This window comes from Leptodactylus fuscus, chromosome 1 (genome assembly GCF_031893055.1).
Source record: "Leptodactylus fuscus isolate aLepFus1 chromosome 1, aLepFus1.hap2, whole genome shotgun sequence".
Lineage (NCBI taxonomy): Eukaryota > Metazoa > Chordata > Amphibia > Anura > Leptodactylidae > Leptodactylus > Leptodactylus fuscus.
Genome location: NC_134265.1, coordinates 260,439,704 through 260,465,531, shown reverse-complemented (window position 1 = coordinate 260,465,531; position 25,828 = coordinate 260,439,704). Strand labels below are relative to the sequence as shown.

The window sequence follows — 25,828 nt, the reverse complement described above, 5'->3', positions numbered from 1 at the left end:
AATACAAGTAATTACAGAATGAATATTGTAATGTTAAAAAACATACTGCAAATATTTTACAATAATACACACAACTGTATAAGAAATATATTGTGGTTAATGTCCAAGTGATAGATTTGTTACTTTTACTCAGCTACCCTTAGTAGGTGGCTATTTCTGAATACAGAACTTATCTAAAATTTCTGACCCCTGTCCAATTTCTCCGGGCTGAGGACAGAATCCCAGTGGAATGACACAGGGTGCACAGGGGTGCAACTGGGAACCATTAACATGCCCGTGAAACATGTTTCCAACACGTTTAAGGACTGTGGCTCAGAATGGAAGTGATGATGTCGGAACCATTGTTGATGTGACATCTCTGCTACTTATTGGCCTCAGTGCTTATTTGTGTATAAACAGCACACCCGAACAATGGCAGTAATCACTTCTATTGTCAAAATGCAAACAATGAAAATGCTCTCATCACTTCTGCACTGAAGGAACTGGACCAAGTACAGAAACAGAAAGACATTTAAAAGGTAATTTAGGTTTTTTTTTTCTTTAATATTCTAGTCTTTAATGTTACAATCCAGTCTTATATAAATGTATCCTGTCAAGTCATTCACTCTAAATAGCTTTTAGTCCGATATTATATTATTGAATGCTAATTTATACTGATCATAAGTCATTTACCTCCATATCCATTGTTGTGTACTTGCGGCCCTTATTTTTCCCAAGACATTTTGTTTTACCTCCATCCAGTAACTGACACCAGAAGCCCTTTTCTGTACTGAATCTAAAAATATACAAGATTCAGAAATATGAGTTATTTTCTCACACAACTTTTAAAGTGGACCTCTTATTCTCCAAATGAAAGTAAAAGAACTGGCCACTTGGAGAATAAGAGCTAATTCACATATCATTTTCTAGGAGTACACACAACATTTTAAGAGGACCTATGAGGGCCTATTATTTCTATTGATGCCATGTTGGGAACGTAACACTTTTTGGTAGCTTTTGTTGAGGTATTTTTTTTGGCAGTCAACAGACAAAAATGGAAATTTTGGCAACTTTCTTTAGTTGTTTTTCATTTTTATGCCAATAAGGGTGTAGGTAAAATATTTGTAGTACTCAGGTCCTTATGCAGCTGTACCCAATATATGTGTTATGTTTTTATATTTTACTAGTTACTAAGCATTTGGGGGATTAATGTGGTGTTATATTTTAACTGTGTTTTTTGTTTCTTTTAAAAACTTGTGATCGATTTTGTAATGCATTGCTCTACTTGGGCAGTGCCTTTGGCACAGACTAATAGGATTAAAGATAGGCAGCATGGGGGCCTTTATTAGTAAGAAAGGCTATTCTTCTCCTACCTTTCGTCGTCTTCTCTGCGCGCCGTTTGCCTACAATCCCGTTTTTTTGAGGTATGCAAATTCGCTTTCTTGCAGCACTGGGGGCTGGCCCCAGCACTCAAACAGGACTAAGGGCGTCCCCAATGCTTCCAGAGAACTTTCTCCAGTACCGCCTCCATCTTCGTCGGCAGTGTCCTCTTCATCCTCTTCTTCCGGCGGTAGCTTGTAACTTCTAGGCCTTGGGCAGTCTTCTTCAGGCAGCCATTTTCTTGTGGCCTGTGGGCATGTGCAGTCTTCTCTGCCCAAGGCCGAGGCCTAGAAGTTACAAGCCACTGCTGGAAGAAAAGGGTGCTGCTGACGAAGATGGAGGTGGCGCTGGAGAGAATTCTCTCATAGTCTGAAAAAACCCTTTTAGCGGTAAAGGAATTGTCCAGACACAATTTTTAAAAAACAAAACAGCTCACAGAACACTATAAAAGAATTTTAAAAAGTCATACTGGCCTCACCAATTCCCCAGCGTTAGCCTGTAGTGATCACATGTCAGGATGTTATTGCTAAAGCAGGAGGTACAAAGACTAGCTGAAGATCGAAAAGAGTTGGGACTTTCTACCATTTGCAGCTGCTTGAAAATTTTTATTCTTGTATTGACAACACTTTGACAGAAAATGTCTTTTTTGTATTACTACAGTTAGAACTCTCTATCAATTTCATTTTTCAGCCTGCCATTACTTTTGTGTTGCATTTTATGAGAGCCATAACTTTTTATTTGCTCTGTTGGTGGATCTTTTTTAAGGGCTTTTTTTGTGTGACAAGGTGACGTTTTTATTGTTATTATATTTTGTTCTCTTTGTATTAATTTTTTTCAGATGTGGGATGAACAAAAAAATTTTGGTCTGTCTTTATAAACACACACATATATATTTAGCTAAAAATCATTTTTTTATAGTAAAATGTTTCATTTTTATAACATTTCATTTAACATTTTTGTTGTTGATTATTTGACCATGTAGTCTCATGATTGCTTACATAATACACTACATCACTAGCAGACCCTATAAGGCTGGGTTCACACAGGGATTTTTGGACCAGATTTTGACGCAGAGGCCACCTCAGAATCCGGTCCAAAAAACGGTTATCCGTGACTAGATGCCAATGCAGTGCACCGACATCCAGACGCAGCATTCCACCCAGGATTAGGCTCAAATGAATGGGCCTAGTCGGGAAGAAGGTGTCGCGCTGCAGATGTTGTGGCAGATTTCGCCACAGAAAGAAAGGTCAGGTCGCTTCTTCTTTTCTGCGAGTGGCACCAAGCCACTAGCGGAAAAAAGAAGTGAACGGCTCCCATTAAAGTCAATGGGAGACGTCTTTTGGACCGGAGTCTGAGGCAGATTCCGCGTCAAAATCTGGTCCAAAAATCCCTGCGTGAACCGAGCCTTAGGAGTACAAAGATAGCAGAAATTTTTACCTTTATTAACCCCTTCCCGCCGATGGCACTTTTTGACTTCCTGACCAAGCTCGATTTTTCAAAACTGACGTGTCACTTTATGTGGCAATAACTTTGGAACGCTTTAATTTACCAAAGTGATTTTAAGATTGTTTTTTCGTAACACATTGTACTTCATGTTAGTAGTAAATTTTGGTTGATATGTTTCGTGTTTAATTATGAAAAGATAGGAAATTTGGTGGAAATTTTGAAAAATATGCATTTTATAAAGTTTGAAATTATGTGCATTGCATACAGATAGTCAGACCGCCAAAATTATATTATAAATCTCATGTCCCAGATTTCTGCTTTATGTCGGCATCAAACTTTAGGTGCCCTTTTAATTTTTACGGACATTATAAGGTTTACAAGTGAAACAACAATATTCAAAATTTTCAAGAAATTTCCAAAACCCATTTTTTAAGGGACTAATCCAGTTATGAAGGGGTTTTGAAAGACCCTTGTATTAAAATCCCCCATAAATAACCCCATTTTCAAAACTGCACCCTTAAATAAGCCAAAACAACATATACCTAGTAATTTAACCCTATAAGTGCTTAACAGGAATTAATACAAAATGGAGGTGAAATTTTCAAATTTGATTTTATTTTACTAATATTTTCGTTTAGCCCTAGAATTTGCACATTCACAAGGGGCTAAAGGAGAAAACGCATCCCACAATTTGTTAGGCAAGTTCTCCCGACTACCACAGTACCCCACTTGTGGGTGTAAACTAATATATGGACGCACAGCGAGACGCAGAAGGGAAGGCGTACCAAGGAGCTTTTAGAGGGCAGATCTGGCTGTGATCAGTTTCAGGAACCATGTCGCATTTACAAAGCCCTTGAGGAGTCAAAACAGTGGAAACCTCTAGAAAGTGACCCCATTTTGAAAACCGCACCCCTCAAAGAATTTATCAAGTGATGTAGTGAGCATTAGTAACCCCGAAGTGAATATGTAAGCTGTGCGGAGTAAATTGGGTACACCAAATCCTATTCTATTTCCCACTAGCTCCTATGACACGGACGGGGAAGAGGGGCATTCTGGGGGGTCAGCGCTGGTGTCTTCTCTCTCATAAGCTCTAAATATGGGGTGTCCCCTGAAAACGCTCATACAGTTTACACATTTCCTTCTAGTCACAGCCACTTATGTCCTAATGATTTGGTGACTTTTGGGGGTTTTGTCTTCACATTGTACAAGCTAGATTTTTATTTTTATTTTCTGGCAATGTGGCCATATGAGGGCTTGGTGTTTGCGGTATTAGATGAGATTCTCAATGCCACCATTTTGGGGCCTGTAACTTATTGACTACATTTTATTAACTCTTTCTGGGTGGGATGTAAAAGGAAACATCAATTCTAGCATTGCTTTTTAGCATTTATTTTTTTTTCCGTGCAGCGTACAGCATAAGTAACATGATACCTTTATTCTGCGGGTCGGTACGGTTACGGCGATACCTCATTTATATTATTTTTTAATGCGTTGCTATTTATGCAGAATAAAATTCAATTTAGGGAAAAAAATCTTATTTTTGCATTGCCATCTTCTGAAAGGCATAACGTTTTTATTTTTCGCTAGACAGAGCTGGTTGGGGGCTTATTTTTTGCGGGAAGACCTCTGCTTTTTATTGGTACCATTTTGGTTTTCATCTGACCATTTGATTACTTTTTATTGAACATTTTGTAAGGGAAAGGTGGTGAATAATCACTATTTTGTGCGGTTTTCTAAGTTTTTTTTTTTACGCCGTTTACCGTTCAGGTTAAATAATGTTTTAATTTTATTGTTCAGGTTATTACGGATGCGGCGATACCAAATATGTAATGTTTTTTTCTATTTTTCTTTATTTTACATAATAAAACATTTTATGTGGTGAAAAAGGGATTTTTGGGTCTTTATTTCTATTTTATTTTAAACTTATTTAAACTTTTTTATTTTTACTTTTTTCCAACTTTTTTTTTCTATACGCTGCAATACACGTGTTACACATGTATTGCAGTGTAGAGGAAGCTGTCAGCCTGTGTAGACGCACAGACTGACAGCTTCCTTTATGGCAGGATCAACCAGGTACGAGGACGGGGACGGCATGGGGCAGACCCTGGGTCACTGATCAGACCCCGGGCTGCCCCCTGCGAACACCGGCACCCCCCGAAACCGGCACGGGGGGTGCCGATCGGCACCATTTTGTAACGAAACCCCGGAGGTGCCGGTGGTCATGTTGACCGCCGGCATATCAGGGGTTAACACCTGCGATCGGACCCGGTTCCGACCGCGGGTGTTACGGGGCATTGTCAGCCGTAACATACGGCTGACACCCACAGCGCATGGTGCGCACACAGGTTCTGTGTGTGCACCATGCAGCCGCAGTAATAGTACGGCGGTTTGCGGGAAGCCCTTCCCGGCAGCGCCGTACTATTACGGCACATGTCGGGAAGGGGTTAACCATAGCTGTTCCTTGTATGGAGGGTAGAAGTGGGTTGGTCACATGACTGAGAGTCATATCTTCAACAGAAGAGACTGAGGGCAGACACTTCTCATACCAAGCTGAGCTCTACAAATCTAATAATTGGGGGCCACACGGTGGCTCAGTGGTTAGCACTGCAGCCTTGCAGCACGGGGTTCTGGTGCTCAAATCCCACCAAGGGCAAAAAAATATCTATAAGGAGTTTGTATGTCCTCCCCGTGTTTGTATGGATTTCCATCCCATATTCCAAAAAAGACATACTGATAGGGAAAAATGTACATTGTGAGCTCTATGTGGGGCTCACAATCTACATTCAAAAATTAAAAAAATAATAATAATTGGGGTGCCATGGATCTCTCATCTGCTTACCAGTAAAGTGACAATACTACTGAATATTAATTTTCCACATAACCCCTTTACCTCTTTGACCATCACATTAGGAGTTGCTATATCAGTAACCTGATACATTTTAGCAATTTCTCAACTCTAAGAAGCCATAAGTCTGTATCGTTTACAACCTTTGGATGTAAACAATAATGATTTTGTTCAATGTCACGAAGAAATCTTAAAATTAGTGATAACATTCTTTTTATATGGCTATAATATGCCATAATAGAAAGAATATCCTCAAGTTAGAGCTGTTTACTTTATAGCTTTAGCAACTGCTTTAAAAACTGGACTAAAGCTGTGTGTTTGATAACCTTTATTACTGTTACAGCTACAAATTGATGATTTTATATATACCCTGCATTGCTTATCTCAAATACTTTAAGCAGGCGCAGAAAGGGAAAGCCTCCATAGTTTCCCAATGTGACTATAAATATTAATTAGACCCTCCTACATGTCATATGTTCCATCTCCTTTTGAAGACACAATTCTCTAAATGAACCACTGGACAAGTGCCAGCCTACTACTGTTAATCTTTCTCCGATTTTATATCCACTCAGTCTACAATATAATGTTTGCCTTAATTCCCCTTGAGGGCACTTTACACAATATGCTTTGAAAATGAAGTAAAATGGGCTCTTCAAATACCCTCCAAGCTCAGATTTACCTAAAATGAGCCTATTTTCCAAAGTCGATTGTTCACAAACTATATTTTAGCTGGGAGACATAATGTGACATACCCTTGAATTGATCTATCTTGTAAATATTAATGATATGCAATGCTCCTAATGGTCTGCTAATACAAAGATAATAAATGAGATTAATGCACTTACGTGAGAGTCTCAGAGTAATTATAATGAGGAGAAACTCCTAGAAAGTTCTGGACTTCATCCATCACAATGGCTGGGTCATTCCTCAGATGTTGCCCATCTATAATTAACAGCTGGAATGACACAGTTTTGTTGTTAACTTTCTTTTCATATCTTTATTTCAAGATGTTCATAGGTGATATAATATACGATAAAAATTTCTTTATTCTACTATATTAATTGTTGGAAATGTACAAGAAAGTAAATATACATATGTGTTCACTATCACCTTGAATTTGGTTAAGGACTCCAACATGGGCATACGTAGAAATTGTGGGGCCATAGCAAAGTCAGAATTGGGTCCCTCTTAAAAAAAAAAAAAAAAAAAAAAAAAAGGACAACAGTTGTATCAATGATATATTTTTGATATTTTTCAGTCTTTGAGGAATAAAAATAAAAACCAGCAACAATTAAGGGCTAGTTCACATGGAGTTCCGCAGCAACGGAATCCCATTGCGGCTCTCCGCTCCGGATTAGGCCCAAATGAATGGGCCTAGTCCGGAGGGTGGTGGCTGAATCAGCGGCAGAATCCGCCTGAAGAAAGGGCAGCCCACTTCTTTTTTCCACGATTGGGAACAAACCGCTCACGGAAAAAGGAAATGATCGGCTCCCACTGATTTCAATGAGAGGCATCAGGATTTTGACTCGGATTCTGCGTCAAAATCCTAACCATTTTGCCCCATGTGAACTAGCCCTTACAACAACTGTCTACTTACATCTGTCTGCACTGTCCACTAGTACAGAATATTGTAACGCTTTCACCTACATTTTTTTTATCCACAACCTCCCTTATTTGACTGTATCCTGACCTACTATAACGTCTCTGCGACACCCTCTGCTCGCACGCTGGAGGAATGCAGAAGTTGTGTTTAGTTTGATTGTGTTTAGTTTGTTTAGTTTGACAGAGTTTTTTGTTGCTCTGTCTGAACACTGCTGTATTACCTTTCCTCTGTAAGTGAAATTCCACCACACTCATCTCCTGCATCTTTTTCCCTCTGTCCATCAAATAATTAATCTTAGCCTTGCCTGTGTGATTGACAACCTGTCTACTAGAGATGAGCGAACAGTAAAATGTTCAAGGTTCGATATTCATTTCGAGTAGCCCCTCAATATTCGAGTACTTGAATCGAATATCGAACCCTATTATAGTCTATGGGGGGAAAATGCTTGTTTCAGGGGTAGGCAACGTTCGATCAAATTATACTTACCAAGTCATGAGTGAGGGTCAGGCTGGATCCTCCGAGAAGTCTTCTCCTTGCAGCGTCCCCGCGGCATCTTCCGGCTCTGAATTCACTCTGCCAGGCATCGGGCCTGGGCAGAGCCGACTGCGCATGCCTGCACTACAAGTGGACATGCGCAGTCGGCTCTGCCCAGGCCCGATGCCTGGCAGAGTGAATTCAGAGCTGGAAGACGCCGCGGGGAAACTGCACGGAGAAGACTTCTAAAGGTAGGAGAAGAACCAGCGTTGATTGGCCGACTGTATAGCATTCGGCCAATCAATGCTGGTTCTGCATCGAACTTTTACATTTGATTAGCGAGTGGTACTCGATCGAGTACAAGTATTTCGAATACTGTAGTATTTGATCGAATACCTACTCGATCGAGTACTACTCGCTCATCTCTACTGTCTACCAATCTAGTTGACAGGTTGACATGTAGACAGGCTGTAAATCTCCTACTGGACCAGCATCCAATTACCTAAGGAAGTGTCCAGGAACCATTCTCTGTGGACAGGGATCTTCTACTAAACTCTGAGTACACCTGGTTTCTTGGCTTAGTCAAGTACTGTAAACTCTTTAGCAGAATAAAGTATAACACATGTAACTATCGCAAACAGTGATAGAGACTTTCTTTTGCTAAGTTGTGCTGCTCCCAGAATTCCTCCAACTTTTCAGCACAGCTAGTTTTAATGTCTTGTCTAGACTCAATAATGTCATATATGTGGTATTACACAGGAAGAAGCAAGACATGTGACTCCAAGCTCTTACATTGCTTGCCTCTGATTGGAGCCTGATCCTGTCAGAGACCACCCACTTGACATTAGAATGTCTAGTTACAATATCAGGTACCAAAACTAACTGCACTGATTGCTTGAAAAAAATGGGGACTGGAAATAAATTACAAAATAACAATGCCCACCCACCTTATAAATACAGAAGTGTCCTAACTTAGCTATCCTCTTGGCTGGTCATGTTCAGATATGTGTGTCACAAATTAAAGGGTTCTACCACCTACCCCTAGAATATTCAACTGCTATCACCACATTACAGCACACATTGCATTGATAAACAATATAACTTTGTTATGTACAGTATATAACAGCAGCATGTCATTAAAACAGCTTTGAGGTCAAATGCAATGAAAATATGGAGTTCAACACAGTACTAGCAAAACATAGCAAATCTCACGTTTTGCAATGCAGTGAAATCCACAACAATTCTGCCACATTATGTTCATGAAAAACATACTGATTTATCCCAGATTTTCTGCAGAATTGCAGTGAAATCCATATCAGATTTTTTTCCATCTGAAAAGGATGTGCCCAAAAAGTGTGCAAAGGACAGGTAAAGACTAGAGATGAGCGAACACTAAAATGTCCGAGGTTCGAAATCCGATTCGAACAGCTGCACACTGTTCGACTGTTCAAATGGATTTCGAACACCATTATAGTCTATGGGGGGAAATGGTCGTTTCAGGGGTACGCAAAATTCGATAAAATCATACTTACCAAGTCCACGAGTGACGGTAGGGGTGGATTCTGCTTGAAGTCTTCTCCCGGTGAAGGGTCCCCGCATCCTCTTCCAGGTGGAATTCACTCTGCCTAGGCATCCGGCCTAGGCAGAGCCGACTGCGCATGCTCAGTCGGCTCTGTCCAGGCCCGACGCCTGAGCAGAGCCGACTGCGCATGCGCGTGTATGCGCGTGCATGCCCGCGCATGCGCAGTCGGCTCTGCCTAGGCTGGATGCCTAGGCAGAGTGAATTCCACCCGGAAGAAGACGCGGGGACGCAGCGTGGAGAAGACTTCGGAAAGATAAGAGAAGAACCAGCGTTGATTGGCAGAATGTATAGCATTCTGCCCATCAACGCTGGTTCTGCATCGAACCTTAAACTTCGAACAGCTAGTAGTGTTTGATTGAGTACGAGTATTTCGAATACCGTAGTATTCGATCGAACACCTACTCGATCAAACACTACTCGCTCATCTCTATTAAAGACCCTTACTACCACAGGCGTATTTCGATTTAGATTTTTGACTCCATGCCTTTCAAAAGTCATAATGCTTTTATTTTTCCATTCACATTTCTGTATGAGGGCTTAATTTTCACAGGACAAAATATACTTCATAATAGTATTAATTAGTATTTCATATAATGTACTAGAAGCTGAAAAATATTCAGAATAGAAATGGAGCAAAACTACATTTGGGCTTCTTTGTTTGTTTTTTTTTTTTACAGTGTTCACTGTGCAGTCAAAATGCCATTTCATCCCTTTCTACTCTACAGGTCGGTACAATTATGGTGATAACTATAGGAAAAATATTTTTATAGTTTGAAGACCAAGAGTTTTTGTACACAGGGATATGTAATGTGTATACGTTTAACTTTATAGGGTTGGGGGGGGGGGGTGATTTGAATTCTTTATTTTTTAATATCTATAATTTTTAGACCCCCTAGCAGCCCTGATACCCAGGATGTATGATAACTAATGCAATGTATTTTAAAATATGGGCACTTTTATTACAGGCTGCAATAATGCTGTAATACAAGTGTAGGTCAGACAAGTCTGTAAGCCTTCAATAGGCTCCTGGCTATCATGGCAATGGATTTCCAGTCCCAAATCAGCGAACTACCTCAAAATTGTCAGGGGCTATGGTGGCTGCTCAGGTCCTGAGCACCCGCCCTATTTAAATTCCTGACATTTGCCATACTAGAATAGCAGATGTCTGGAAAGGGATAGAGAGTCTCACATAAAGCTCCATCAAACCTAAGGCTGGCCCTCTTGGTGACTACATATATTGTATATTTCTTTGTAAAACAAGCATGACAAAGGGGCCACACGGTGGCTCAGTGGTTAGCACTGCAGCCTTGCAGCACTGGAGTCCTGGTGTTCAAATCCCGCCAAGGGCATAAAACCATCTGCAAGGAGTTTGTATGTTCTCCCCGTGCATGGATTTCCATCCCATATTCCAAAAAAGACATAATGATAGGGAAAAATGTACATTGTGAGCTCTATGTGGGGCTCACAATCTACATAAAAAAAAAAAAAAAAAAAAAAAAAAAAACAAGCATGACAAACTGATTCCAGTTCTAGCACCATTGTCTATTACATACAAATTGCTACAGGTAATATTATGCAGAGATAAACTCCTGCAATCATTAGCTATTTATTGAAGTAATATAGTTGATGGAGCATGGCGGATTAGAAATATCACAACTGGGTGATTTTACTACACAGTGTGTCAATATAGAAAATAAACATTAAGATTAATTACACTATAATGTTTCATTTCATACTGGTGAGGGTGTCATTGCAAGAAAATGTGTTCCTAAAGCTTTAGATAAACAGAAATTCTAGAGAAACTACAATTAATGATGTTCATCTGGTTTTATGTGAAATCGACAATGCGGTGGTCTGTTGTACAATTGTAAGGAGACTCATTCATGTCTTGTTGATGCAGTTTTTGAAGCAAAATCAGGAGCAGATAGAAAAAATAGATGTATATCTTTCCTACTTAGGATTTCACGCTTCATGGTCGGCATCTGTTTTTGGCTTCAAAAACTTCATCGATAAAACCTTAATGTCTATCCTTATCCTCAACTACATTGTGAACATTTGCAAAATTGATTTGGAGACCTCAATCTCACAGACCAGTGCCAGGCAAATTGGGGAGATTTACTATGCAATAATGCAAGGGAATTCAGGAGTAATTTGAACCAAATTGTCTAACATGCTTTGCATCACATTTATCAAGTAAAAGCTGTACAAAAAGCAGCTTGGCTAGACAGAAAGTGGGCATGATCTAAGTTGCAACAGTTATAGTGTGTGCCAAGCATGTGGTGTAAATTAGACCAACTAATAGCAGGTGAAAAGTTAGGGTATAGTCACATGGTGGAAAATGAAGAGAATTTGAGGCAGACATCCTTCTTAGGGTGTGTTCACACAATGTAAAGTGGAGCGCAATCTGGCACGTATACACGTGTCAGCCGATTACACGCTCAGAAAGATCCCATTCATTTCAATAGGAGTTACGAGCGTATATGCCGCGTTATTTTGTGCCCGTGACTTTGGGGCCACAAAATCACGGGCGCAAAATAACGCGGCGTATACGCTCGTAACTCCCATTGAAATGAATGGGATCTTTCTGAGCGCGTGTATACGTGCCAGATTGCGCTCCACTTTACATCGTGTGAACGCACCCTTAGATTCTTCTTCATTTTCCTTCCCCACAGCCCTCCACCCAGAGATGAATGGGCCTATCAGCAGGGAGCTTTTTTTTTCAGCATCCTGCTGCAACCTCTGCTTATCATTGAAAACAATGGGAGGAAGAATCAGAGCGGAATCAGCTAGACAGCCTAAGGGCCCATTCACATGGGCAAAGAGGGGGCGGGTTATGGCGCGGAATCCACGTCATAATCCGCCCCCTCACAATGGTGATCTATGAAGACCGCTAGCGTTCTTTTTTCTGATAGAGGCATGTTACCGCTGGTGGAAAAAAGAAGCAAGCTGCCCTTTCTTCAGGTGGATTTCACGGCTTGTAAAGCTATGGCGTCCGCTTGGTGGCAGCAACTTCCATATTCGGCCCATTCATTTGAGCTGACTACGGAGGGGGAAGCCGCAACCACAACAGACGTGGCAGGCGAGTTTCAACCCGAGAGTGACGCGGCTCCCCGCGTCACTCTCGGTGTCAAAATCCGCCCCACTGCCCCTCGTGTGAACTTAGCCTTATAATATGTCTAATAATCATCATCAATATAATTCAGCATCAGTCACAAATCTGGTTCATTTTAAGACTGTCTAGTCTAACGTTGCACTAGCTTTTAGACAATATTAGTATATTTGCTCCATTATTCTGTAAAGATATTTTGTTATAGATATTTAATGAAATGTCCTAAAAAATCATCTCTTTGGAAAGACCAAGCCACATGTATTTTAGATATTCCTTTAACAATTAATTCCTTTAGATTCAATGCTTTATAAAACTCTTCTTTAAGAGGATCACCTCTCTCCTATACCAATATTTTTGTGGTTGTCCAAACACCCTTTCCCCATATTATGAAAATCAAAGGTGACACAATGGAGTTCTCTACTGTACAGGGTTCCAGTAAAATATATGGGATTATTTCAACATTATTTCAATATCTACAGTTGCTATGTAGACCTACCAATTCACTATAAGCAGTGTATTGATTAGCACTAAAATTTCCACAATTTGTGTTAATAGGATTTTTTTCAAAGACTTTCTATTGTCTTTTGTGCTAAAACATCACATGACAGCGCATTATTATGCTGAAGAAACTCAATTTAACTTTAGATCTGACAATATGGTGCTAAATCAGATCTGAATCTTCAGATTTGTATCAAAATTTTGATTGCTGTCAAATCTATAGATAGCGATATTACCTGTGAAGGTGGAAAGTAGGTCAGCCATCTTTCTATGTGTGTGGAATATTGACCTGGCAGAAGACATTTTTTCTGCAGAGCTTGTAACTCTATAGAAGACTTATGACCAGCACTTATGACTTCATAGAAGCTATATTTCATGGCAGTGGAATCTCCATGAGATCGTTGATGCTGTAGAAAAAAATAAACAGGAGATTAGTTATTTAATTTACTAAAATATTAAAACCTTTCATTGTAATAGATAGGGAGTCAGCTCACCCTGCCTGCAGTTCAGTGCTTTGATCTTGGAGCATGGCAGACCCAGTGTGAAGGATCTAATCTTACCAAGCCGCTTGGCACACCTGTGATCACCTCTCTTAACCTTCCACTCACACCCTGTGAGTGTCTGGGACCATCGGATAATACAAAACTAGCTTTATAAATTTTATATATTTATTAACCCGAGTGGGTCGGTACTAGCCACTAACATATTCAGAAATGTATATCAGGGGATGACAAGCAAATACAGTTACAATATAATACAATACAGAAATTAAAAGGGGGATAAAAAAATTGAAAATATACAATACCAAACGAAGTTCTGGTTTGGTTTGCTTGGGCCTCAGGGTGCTTTCTTGAGTCGGTCCAAAAAGCATTTGTTCTCACATACTGTCCCAGAGTCAGCACTGTCCTTGCTGCCTGTTTGATTAATCTTTACTGAGTGGTCAAGAATCTAAGTCTCCTTTTAGCATATGGCTAGTGCCCCACCCACACCTCCTTCGCAGGTAAGCCCCCCTCCTCCTTCAACCATTGCAGAATCCTGGGAAAGAAGGAAGCCTTCCTTGGATGCTGGGAGAGATGGGGGTCTGGATATGAACTTAGGCTCACCAGTCCACCCCTCCCTCCTTGGACACCTGCCATCCAGGGGCCATAAACTGGCTGGCTCGAAAGGGCCATCCCTCTTGGTATACACATGAAACCACTGAAGCGAACTGTCCTCATCAAACTGGCTGATGCCGAGAAATCTGGTCTATTGTTAGACAGTTAGTTGGCTTAAAAGTTCATGGCACGTTTTTGGTGCAATTTAGGCCACACTCATTCCACATGATGCTACACCCGTTTCCAACAGGCCAAAGTGTCAACACACAGCTAATTTTTTTGAGCACATTGTGGGGCATTTTGCTTAATAAATCTTCCTCATGCTGTGTCACCACCCTTATAACTGCACCTAGTTCTAGTGTGACAGGTGCTATCACTATTACATTAGTGAAACACTGGTTATTTCACATTAGTGGCCTCATGATTCACTTATTATTAATGGAATGCACCTGTGGTCATAGAGCTACATTTGGCACATAGTGTTTCAGCCCCTCCCCCCACCCCCTTACACACACTACTCATTACTACAATGAAAAACTGCATGCAGTTCTTTAGTAAATAAGTATCATGTAAATACATCCTTTGGGTCTAGTGAAAAATATGAAGAATTTCCACATTTAAATGGAGTGCTAGATTTTTCATATTAAGATCCATCATTGACAACACATTTATTAATAACATATGTGCCGCATTACATAAATTATTTAAATTATTGCACATCTCTCTATATTTTAAAAATGAATTCTTATCTGTTCTGTTCTCTATGCTCGATCAAACGACTGGACCGATCTTCACCAAATTTGGTACAGAGATACTTAAGGTATCCGGGAAGGTTTAAAACAAGACTCCAACTGGCTCAGACGTACCGTTGCTGAGATACAGCATCCCCCCCCCCCTTAGCCAATACAAACCTGCAAGTCTTTCACTCATATTTCAACTGCAATACACACGGTCACTCCACATGCACAATACAACACTGATATCCAAACTGAGATACATGCATCAGAGGATTAGATACACAGATCAGCACACAGTATCACACACTAGAGCATTAGACACACGCATCTGCACACAGTCCCACACACCAGAGGATTAGATACGTGTGTCTGCACACAGTTCCACATGCCGAAGGATTAGATACAACCTCTTTACACAATACCACACAGGGAGGATTAGATATGTGCCTCTGCACACAGTATCACAAGCCGTTGGATTAGATACGTGCCTCAGCACACAGTACCATATGCTGGAGGATTAGCTAGATGGCTCTGCACAGAGTACCACACATTAGAGTTTTACTCCAGGTTTCCATAACAACCCAGCCATATGTTTTCACTGCTGTATGTCAGCTTTAAAGAAGTGGGCACTGTGGATGACACCGTTACACAAGGTCACATACACACAGCTTTACTACAGGTATCCATAACAACTGATCACAGGTTTTTCACTGATATCCAAAATGAGATACACATAATCACATGACGCTTATGGACACACACAAACAACATACAAAATACACCAGTACAAAATTGGACAATTCTTATGGGGCCACTACACAAACAAAAAATGTAATGTACCCATCCGAAGCCGAATCCTCCTGCTAGTTATATATAAATTAGTATGAATTGTTTGCCACCTGAGTAGTCGAATAGGGAACATCTCTTATGACTTGGTTATTTGCACCTTATTCCTACACTAAAAACAAAAGGCATGTGGGCAAGATATGTGATGTGATCTAACATCAATAGTGTTCAAGAAAGCACAGAGGTGATTGCTGTATTTTTATAAACTACATGGTTCACAATGAAAAATTCATTTTCAAAACATCACATGAGACCTTTTATATAAACTAATGGAATGTTTTTCATTTTCCAATTGATTTTGAAGGTAAGGTATTAGTAGTGAAACATGACTAAAATCATTAGTTAGCATTTACTTTGCAAATACCTTATGTTGGCATCATTTTGTAACAATAGGATTTTTTTTGAACGTCAAAAGATTTGTAACATTAACAGCAATGTTTTACATTTTTAAGAAAATATCATAGAAGATCGCCATAAAGAACAGCTTTTTAGTAACAGCACTTTGCAAAGTATTCAAAACAACATTTGGGAACTTTGTTATCTCTTTAAGTGTTCCCTAGACATAAGCAAAAGGGATGTAAAAAAAAAAATTCATTCCCTGACACTGTTATTTGTAGAAAAAGCCCATATGTGGCTCTAGTATGCTGATTGGCTCAAACACAGTTATCAGAAATGAAGTAACACCTTATGGATTTTAATGTATCAGTTTTATTAAAATGCTTAGGATATGCTAAAACATAAGAAACATTCTTCAAAAATCCTAATGTCAGTGGGTTTGGCCATGTCAGGGTATGGGTATGGCCGGTCTTAATCACCCCCATCCAAATTAGGTTGCAGAATTGAAAAATAATATTTAAATTTTTCCAGTAATATGCAAACTTATCTCTAAACTTTTCATTTTCACAAGGAGTAATAGGAGAAAAAGCACCCACAATTTGTTATGCATATTCTCCGGAAATTGAAAATACTTTTTTTGTGGTCATAAACTGTTGATTTGGCATATAGTGGGTCTCAGAATGGATGTTATTCCAGTGGCTGGCGATCCATTGCTATGACAGCTGTGAGCCTATAGAGGGATCCAAGACTTGTCTGGCATTCATTTGTATTACAGGCTGCTATATTCAGCCTGTAATACAAATGCCATAATTTTGCAATGCATGGCAATGTATTAACATTGTAATGCATTAGTGATCAGAGCCCATGGAGTTCAAGACTCCTAGGGTTTCTAATAATAACAGACTTTTTTTTTTTTAAAGAATTAAAAATTCAAATCACCCTCCTTTCCCTAGAACACATGTAAAAATTTAAGTGAACATGCATATTAGGTATCCTTGTGTTTGAAAACTCCCAGTCCACAAACGTATAAAAATATTTTTCCCATGAGGCTTTCAAAGCAAAATATAGTTCAAAAAGTGGTATAAATAAAAAGCACATCTGGCCCTGTAAAGGAAGACTCTTTATGCATAAAGGGGTGCAAAAATATAAAAAAAAGTTAGGGGTGCCAGAATATGGAGACCGTAATGATTTTTTTTTAGTTTTGGCTATATATATATATATATATATATATATATATATATATATATATATATATATATATGTGTGTGTGTGTGTGTGTGTGTGTGTGTGTGTGTGTGTGTGTGTGTGTAAAATTAGTATCCCTGAAATCATACTGACTCATACAAAACATATGACAAGTAATTTTGGCTGCATAGTGAACACAAGAAAAACATGGCCCATAAGAACTTTGCTGAAATGCAGTTTTTCTCCATTTCTGCTACATTCTGATTTTTTTTACAGCTTCCCAGCACACTTTACAAAATATTAAGTGGACCTTTACAAAGTACAATTTGCCCTGCAAACATTATGGCCTCATATATGGCTCTGTAAATTAAAAAATAAAAAAGTTATGAGGTTAGGAAAGCAAGAAGTCAAAAATAAAAATCGAAAAATGCCTGCGGCGGGAAGGGGTTGATCAATATAAGAAAATAAAACAAATGAATATAATTACACCATAAAACAACATGTGTATTGATAATGTTTTTTCTTTATATCAGACAATTTTAATGCTTATTTGGGCATACACATGTACCCAAAATTACCTTTTTGTTAGGGTAAGGTCTTTCATGAAAGCATTCAAACTCAACACAATATTGTGATATGCTAGCAAAAACCTTGAAAGACTTGAATTCATGTAAAAGAAATAATAGATATTCACATATACAGTAGACACATTATAACTTTCAAATACAATACAACAGTTTTGTAATGAAAAGTTAACGGGGTTGTCTGAATAGTTACTTTTATCTTAATTCATGTGAATCTGTGATCAGAACCAGCCTGGACCACTGGGTTGCTTAACCCCTTCCCTCCTCTTGTGATCTCACAGGTATTACTCATGCTATGGGAGCTTTATGACTATAGTAAATTACTAAACCCCCAGGTCTATTATGAAGAATCTGGCAGATTAATTAAAATCTTCAGACAACTCCTTTAATGAGACACACAAATCTGGACATATTCAGCCAAGAGGAAAGGTAAGGAAGGAAACATCTGTAAGAAGTAGAGATGAGCGAGTAGTACTCGATCGAGTAGGTATTCGATCGAATACTACGGTATTCGAAATACTCGTACTCGATCGAGTACCACACGCTATTCGAATGTAAAAGTTCGATGCAGAACCAGCATTGATTGGCCGAATGCTATACAGTCGGCCAATCAATGCTGGTTCTTCTCCTACCTTTAGAAGTCTTCTCTGTGCAGCTTCCCCGTGGCGTCTTCCGGCTCTGAATTCACTCTGCCAGGCATTGGGCCTGGGCAGAGCCGACTGCACATGTCCGCTTGTAGTACACGCATGCGCAGTCGGCTCTGCCCAGGCCCGATGCCTGGCAGAGTGCATTCAGAGCTGGAAGATGCTGCGGGGATGCTGCACGGAGAAGACTTCTCGGAGAATCCAGCCCGACCCTCACTCGTGGACTTGGTAAGTATAATTTGATTGAATGTTGCCTACCCCTGAAACGAGCATTTTCCCCCCATAGACTATAATAGGGTTCTATATTCGATTCGAGTAGTCGAATATTGAGGGGCTACTCGAAACGAATATCGAACCTCGAACATTTTACTGTTCGGTCATCTCTAGTAAGAAGGCACAAGAAATAAGACATTTATCACATTTAGCTAAAAACAGCTACCCCCCCCCCAAAAAAAAAAAAAACAACCCCAAAAAACAAACATACCTGATACCAAGAGTATGCTCGATCAGATGGATCAATAAGAATGGTAATAATTTTAGCTTTTGGTAACAGTGTTGCCACTCGCTTAGGTACTTCCTCTAAATGAAAATAATTAGCACTCTTCTCAAACAGGAAATCTGAGGTTGTGTTAGAAGGGTATGGAAAAAAATCCATATACCTATAAAAAAAGAAAAGCTTTTAGATTAGTCATATTATAAAAGGGTGCAAAGAAAAGATGCATTTTTAATTATGATGATGTTAAAAAGTAGAAACGTGAGTCAGTAGAGACTTCAAAGGACTAAAGGACTAACAAAAAAATCAGTATACAAAAATAGGGTTTTTGGCCTATAGACTGACAATTTTTCATTTCAGCAGTTGCCTCATTTACATCACAATCAAGACAGGCAAAATCACACCTCTACATATAAAACCCATAATGCCCCATCATTGTATCCACTGCTGACAACAGTTTTTCTATTTCTCCTCCATGCACAAAGCATGTCTAGAAAACTCTGCTCATTGAGTTAGTCTATTGTGGCTGAAATCCCTGACTATGCTGTAAACGCAGGGGTGATCCTGCCCCTTTCACCGCCCGAGGCGAACTACAGAAAGCCGCCCCCCCCCCCCCCCGCGAGACTGCCCGGAGACTGCCTGCGCTCTGCCTGAGCGTGAGGGGAGGCTGCTGGAGCAGCGCTGCTCCAGTGGCCTCCCCAAACCACCGCTCGGTGCTAAGCCAGTCCAGGACAGCTTGTCCTGGACTGGCTTCGTTTAGCAAAAATGCCGCCCTCCCTGAGGCCCTGGCATAGTGCCGCCTGAAGCGCTCGCTTCAGGTCGCCTCATGGGAGGTGCAGCACTGTGTAAATGTACACTGTCTACTAATAAGTATTTGGACACTCATGCAAATGAAGATATCTGCGATCATGATGTACGTCACGCCTTCCGCCATGACATAGGAAACAGCAATGGCGTTAATGTATTGGCTTTAGTCGCATGCAAGATTCCATGAAGTGCAGAGGTGTCTGATTTCGAGAAAGGGGTAATTGTGGGGTACCACAGAAATGGTCGATCCTTAAGGTTCATAGCAAGCAAACTGAATCACCTAAAAAGGACAGTGGCCTATGTGATTACAAAGTGGAAGGTGATCGGTGATAATTGGAATGTGCCCCGAGTTGGCAGACCTCCGAAACTGGGAGAGAGAGACCGACGAGTGGTCAGAGAAACCACACCCAATCAATGGTTCACATACACCAGGAGTTTCACCAGGCATCTGGGAGTATTGTGTCGCTCAATACCATCTGTAAGGAAGCATCTGCTGGGTTCTACCAACTACTGTATATGAATAAATGTTGTTTTTCTATTCTACCACAGGTGTCCAAATACTTATTGGCAGACAGTATATCACTAAATGCTATTAACAGAGCAGACGAGAAGTTCAGGCTAGATAGCAGCCAAAGCATTCATATACAAAAAATAGAATAGAAAAGTAATAAATGTCACAATCTCCTTTTATTAAATAAATTAAAAAAAATAGTGCTACATTTCTTTTTATCCTCCTATTAGTACGTTCCACCAGCTCATCTACAAGGTGAGGCATACTTGTAGATTTCCATCCGTGGCCTCTGTCACTATATGAGCAAAAGGTGTGGTCTATTTCATTCATTATGAAACTGAAAATCAAGGATACTTGACTAAAGGAAAAAGAGCACATATTGATAGAAATCATCCCTCTAAAATGACAATTGATGAAAGTAATGAATTGTTTTTTTTGTTTTTTTTTTTGCCAAGCAGACATTTCTGAGTTGTAAGGAAAGGATCACTGCCAGGTATTTTATCTGTAGTACATGACAACAGATTGCTTCTTATATGCATATAACCTTACAGTACATCACTTCAACAGCCTTCATGATGGAAAAATGTTCCATTAAAAAGCTTAGTAAGATAGTAAAATAATGAATTTATTAATTATTCGCTATTTCTAGCGATTTTTTTGCTTCATAGGAGCATGTCAGCAGTTTTGACCTCTCCAAACTTCTTAAAGGGATTCTACCATTAAAACTCTTTTTTTGTAGATAAGACATCGGAATAGCCTTTAGAAAGGCTATTTGTCTCTTACCTTTAGATGTGATTTCTGCCGCGCCATTCCTTAGAAATACAGTTTTTTACCGATATGTAAATTAGTTCTCTCGCAGCGATGGGGGCGGGCCCCAGCACTAGAAATGTGATGGGGGCCTCTGCTGGATCCTCCCCGTCTTTCTTCGGCGTCACCTCTGACGCTTGCGCAATTGGCTCTACCAGTGAGACATTAGTAGAGCCGACTGCGCATGTGCGCAATTGCGCCATCAGAACTATGGCCGCAGGCATGTGCAGTCGGCTCTACTAGTGTCTCACTGGCAGAGCCAACTGCGCAGACGTCGGAGGTGACGCCGAAGAAAGACGAAGAAAGAAGGGGAGGATCCAGCCAAAGATAGAGGCGTTGCAGGAACGTGTTCTCAAGCAGCAGTGGGAACGCCGCCATCGCATTTCCAGTGCTGGGGCCCGTCCCCATCACTGCAAGAGAACTAATTTGCATACCGGTAAAAAGCGGTATTTCTAAGGAACGGCGCGGCGGAGATCACATCTAAAGGTAAGAGACAAATAGCCTTTCTAAAGGATATTCCGACGTCTTATCTACAAAAAAAAGGGTTTTAATGGTAGAATCCCTTTAAAGTACCATAAAGGTGTAGTGTAAATCGGATAATACTGGAGCCACTGAAGGGCATATAATGTAGAAAAATATGCACTGCATTGCAGTGTGAGAAGAATTAAAACTTTTTCTTCCCTGTAAAGCTAATATGGCCATCAACAATGGGATGTTTCAACTGGTTTACATGTTATTTACATAAAGCAGCAAGTAGTTGTCTGCTGACAGGCTCCCTTTAAAGTAATAGAAATATTCTGTAAATCTGAGATGTAAATAATGCTACAGATTCTGACATCTATGGAAACATTTCTAATCTTGTGGTATCTTCACACAGTAGATTCTGCCTCTGTTTCCAACTGGAAGCAGATGTTGAAAGATATTGCTGAAATGTTGCTTAATCCTGTCGCACAATGGTGCATCCACACTTATTTCAGTAAAGTGCATGAAATCTCGCCTGAATGAATCTCTGGGAACATTTATAAATTGGTACATTTAGTATATTAGTGATAAAGCAAAACGTCACTAATATACAATTCCTGGTTTGTGGGATGACATCTCCCTTCACTTCACAATTTTATTAGCTAACATACTGGACCATCATATGCTGCATCCTGATAATTTTAACTTTGGGATTATTTTCATATTCTAGAGAGTCATAGGATGAAACCTATTGATTTGGCGGATTTAAGAAGATGAGAGAACAGAGCTGGTTAATTAGCATGCTAAATCTGCCCCATAATATTCTATTTTTATTGTATCTTTTTATTGTTGACTACACTTTCCCATTATTCAAGCAGTTCATTATCATATTTTCCAGTAAAGTGCACAGTGATTGGTTTTAGCACGCAATGCAGACCTTTGTGAGATTCACTCAATCCATGTATGACTATCAGTTATATCACAACATGTCTGTCCCAGGTGTATCGGCAGGTGCTTCACCGCAGCAAAATCTAATTGCAAACTTAATATATTCATCTTACCAGTCAATTCCTTTGTGATAGCTGTTTCCATTAAAGAATTGCACTTCCTCAAAGGTCTTTGGGTTAGGAAAGTTGCTTATGATGTAAGGATGCATCAGTAGAAATAAATAAAGTGCAGTTGTGCCTAGAAAATATATATAACATGTATGTTACAAAACATAGGTATGTGTCCAATCTTAATGGGTTGCCCAAAGAATACAATTTATTACAGTAATCCACAAACCTCTCCACAGTGCTGCATCTCCCTATAGCTCCTTCTTCATTTCTGTCTATCACCCTACTAGAGATAGACAAATTTCTTTGTACCAAGCCGGGTTTCGAGCCAAATAACCAAATTGTTTTCTTCACAAAACAAAAGAACTGTAGATTCATCTTAGACATTATACTCTGTGGTCTTTCTACCTTCCATTACCTCTTTTGGGCCTCCCTGCTGTATCTGACACTCTTTCCTGGTGACGTCTGACACGCTTCTGTGACGTCATTGGTCGTGGCTCAGCGCGGAAGCCTCTGATTGGGCCTCAGCGGTGCCCTATACATGTCAAATATCGTAAAGAGACACCACAGTATAATAATGTCATTCTTCACTTTGGCATAATTTCAACTGGTTTTATGTTAGTGAGCTCCAAATTGGATAGGTAGGTTCCTAGGAGCCCTAGGAGTATTCTATAATAGATTTTAAGCCAATTTAAGGTGTGGTTCCTAACAAATTGGTTTGAGCTGAAGCAAATCAGGTACCCAAACTGCCAATCCCAAACACAAAATGAATCTTGAAAGGGTCTCTCATCTCTACAAACTACCCATGCTCACCCTTCTTCATATATATCGCATCCTCCATAATCTGAACCTCTTACTCCCATTTTAAAACCGTCTGTTCTCCATTTACACTCCCCTTTAAATATTATCTCCCCTTGCACATCCTTTTACCGTTTGTGTCACCGCTCCTTCCTCATAGATTGCAAGCTCTTGTGAGCAGGGCTTTTACTTCTATTACTGCGCTATGTCTAATTCTGCCTGTACACATACTCTGTTTTATGCTGTGGAATACTTTATATTGGTCGTTATTAGTGATGAGCGAGTAGTATTCGATCGAGTAGGTGTTCGATCGAATACTACGGTATTCAAAATATTCGTACTCGATCGAATACTACTCGCTATTTGAATGGATTTATTTGAAAAATTCGATGCAGAACCAGCGTTGATTGGCCAAATGCTATACAGTCGGCCAATCAACGCTGGTTCTTCTCCTACCGAATTCAGAGCCGGAAGACGCCGCGGGGACGCTGCACGGAGAAGACTTCTCGGAGGATCCAGCCCGACCCTCATTCATGGACTTGGTAAGTTCTATTTGATCGAACGTTGCCTACCCCTGAAACAAGCATTTTTCCCCCGTAGAGTATAATAGGATTCGATATTCAATTCGAGTAGTCGAATATTGAGGGGCTACTCAAAACGAATATCGAACATTTTACTGTTCACTCATCTCTAGTCGTTATATAATAATTTGTTAAAGACCTTTATGTACCCAGAATCGGTCAAATTTATCTGGAAGGGCTTTGTTTTGGCTGCTATCACATGGATTTCTGCAAGTTATAGTAAGATAAACATGAAAGGGACAGAAATTTCAGCAACAAATCTTGGTGAAAAAACAAAAACCCGCACGATGGAAACGCCACAGAAAAAATTGTGGCGTTTCACTGTATGGGCAAAGTGGATGGGATTCTAGTGGGGCATTCTCCTTACATTCTCCTAGCATGAAGACAGGATTAGGGTTGCAAACAATCCCAGGTAAAGGAAATCATAACTATGAGTCTGCTTGTACTTGACTGTAAAAAACACTAGATAAGTCATAATATTCAGGGATAGTTCAGAACTATGTAGAAGTGAAATGACACTTTTTTATTATGAATATGTAGACCAGATATATGAAAACTGAAATAAGGTAATTTAATGAACCTTTCATTGCTTTCAAAAAAAGGTCAGTGTCACAGCCATGACATTTACAAGAGGCAGCCATTTTAACTATTCTTTGGAACAATATCCTTGCAGCAAAATTCAAATGTGAGATTTTTCTTTTAAGCATCTATGAAGCCAACTCTTTGTATCCATTGCTGTTATTGAGTGCACTGCTTGTTGATCCTTGATTTTTTTTTGAAGGATAATAAATATCCTAATATATACTTTATTAATGGAAGGGTCGGGTAGTCTTTTCACTATTTGAGTGTTCCGATCATATTATTTTTATTTTGTTAGCTCTTTGTTATACTATCCATAACATGATCACTGTCACTGATCTATTCTCTGGCTAGTCTTCATTGAATAGTGTTCTATTAAGCGGGACTTCCATGTATGCGTACTGGTTTCAATGTGAATTAATAAAGTACGTATATTTTAAGGGGTATTTTTGGCTCTTTGAATTTTTGTTGTTTTTCTGCTCAGTGGAACTGAAAAAGGGAAAGCTGTGGATCCATCCAACAACATAAGCAATGACTGATGGACTCCAGGACTTATAATAGGTCCGTCAGGTTTCAGTCCTTGTGTGCCTCTGTTAAGAGTTAGTTATATCTGCGCTTCACTCCATATACACTGTGGCTTTTTTACAGATTTTCACAGTTTTTGCAAGTGGAAGGACAGCTAGGACTCGTGAGTCATTTACAATGAATATTTAATAAAGAAAAAAACATATGACCACAGTTGTTGAGGCTTCTGTCCCATGTGTGAATGTACTTGTTACTTGTAAATGCAAATATATATATGCATTATACTTCTTTCTGAGTAATGTTCATTGGAGCTGGGTATTCTCTTATTCTGTTTCATGCAGAGCCATATGTCCTTAAAAATGACACTTTAGTCCAAGTAATACAACAAACATATATATATGCACATTGGGGTCTTTAGACCCTTTTTGGACTATTCCATTGGTTTACACCCTTATTTTAGAGCATTATGATTGCAAGTATGATGGTTATCTACTATTGTTTATTCTTATGAAATCCTATATCCTATCACTTTTTCCCGCTCTGGAAGTATAGGCATTCAGGTCTTTATTGTGACATATGCATACACTTGGTACATTAAATTATTTAGATCGCCTGACAGCTATACTGTGAGCTGTATTTATAATTGTATAAGTATTTATTATCGCATTGCTATTTATGCCTGTTTGTCACTGCGGTTTATTTGCAATTCTTTTCAGGGGTGTCTTGGTTCCAATCTCATGGTCTAAGGCTAAGGCCCCACGGGACATCCTGCAGCAAAAAAGTGCTACGGGAAGAAAGATGGCAACGCATCGCAGGTCTTCCCACAGTGCTTAAGACGGAAATTTTGCAGAGATTTCCTCTGCAGACT

General features: G+C 39.7%; 1 protein-coding gene across 1 annotated transcript in view; it reads right to left on the bottom strand.

Moving 5' to 3' along the window:
* The window catches only part of LOC142217770 (bifunctional heparan sulfate N-deacetylase/N-sulfotransferase 4-like), a 334,797-nt gene that overhangs the window by 19,401 nt on the left and 289,568 nt on the right, over positions 1–25,828 (bottom strand). Inside the window, exons 9-13 of the mRNA XM_075286110.1 lie at positions 22,484–22,607; positions 18,827–19,001; positions 13,153–13,323; positions 6,496–6,605; positions 673–775 (exon numbers count right to left, since the gene is read on the bottom strand). Of these exons, the coding sequence (XP_075142211.1) occupies positions 673–775; positions 6,496–6,605; positions 13,153–13,323; positions 18,827–19,001; positions 22,484–22,607 (683 nt within the window). The remainder of the gene's footprint in view (positions 1–672; positions 776–6,495; positions 6,606–13,152; positions 13,324–18,826; positions 19,002–22,483; positions 22,608–25,828) is intronic.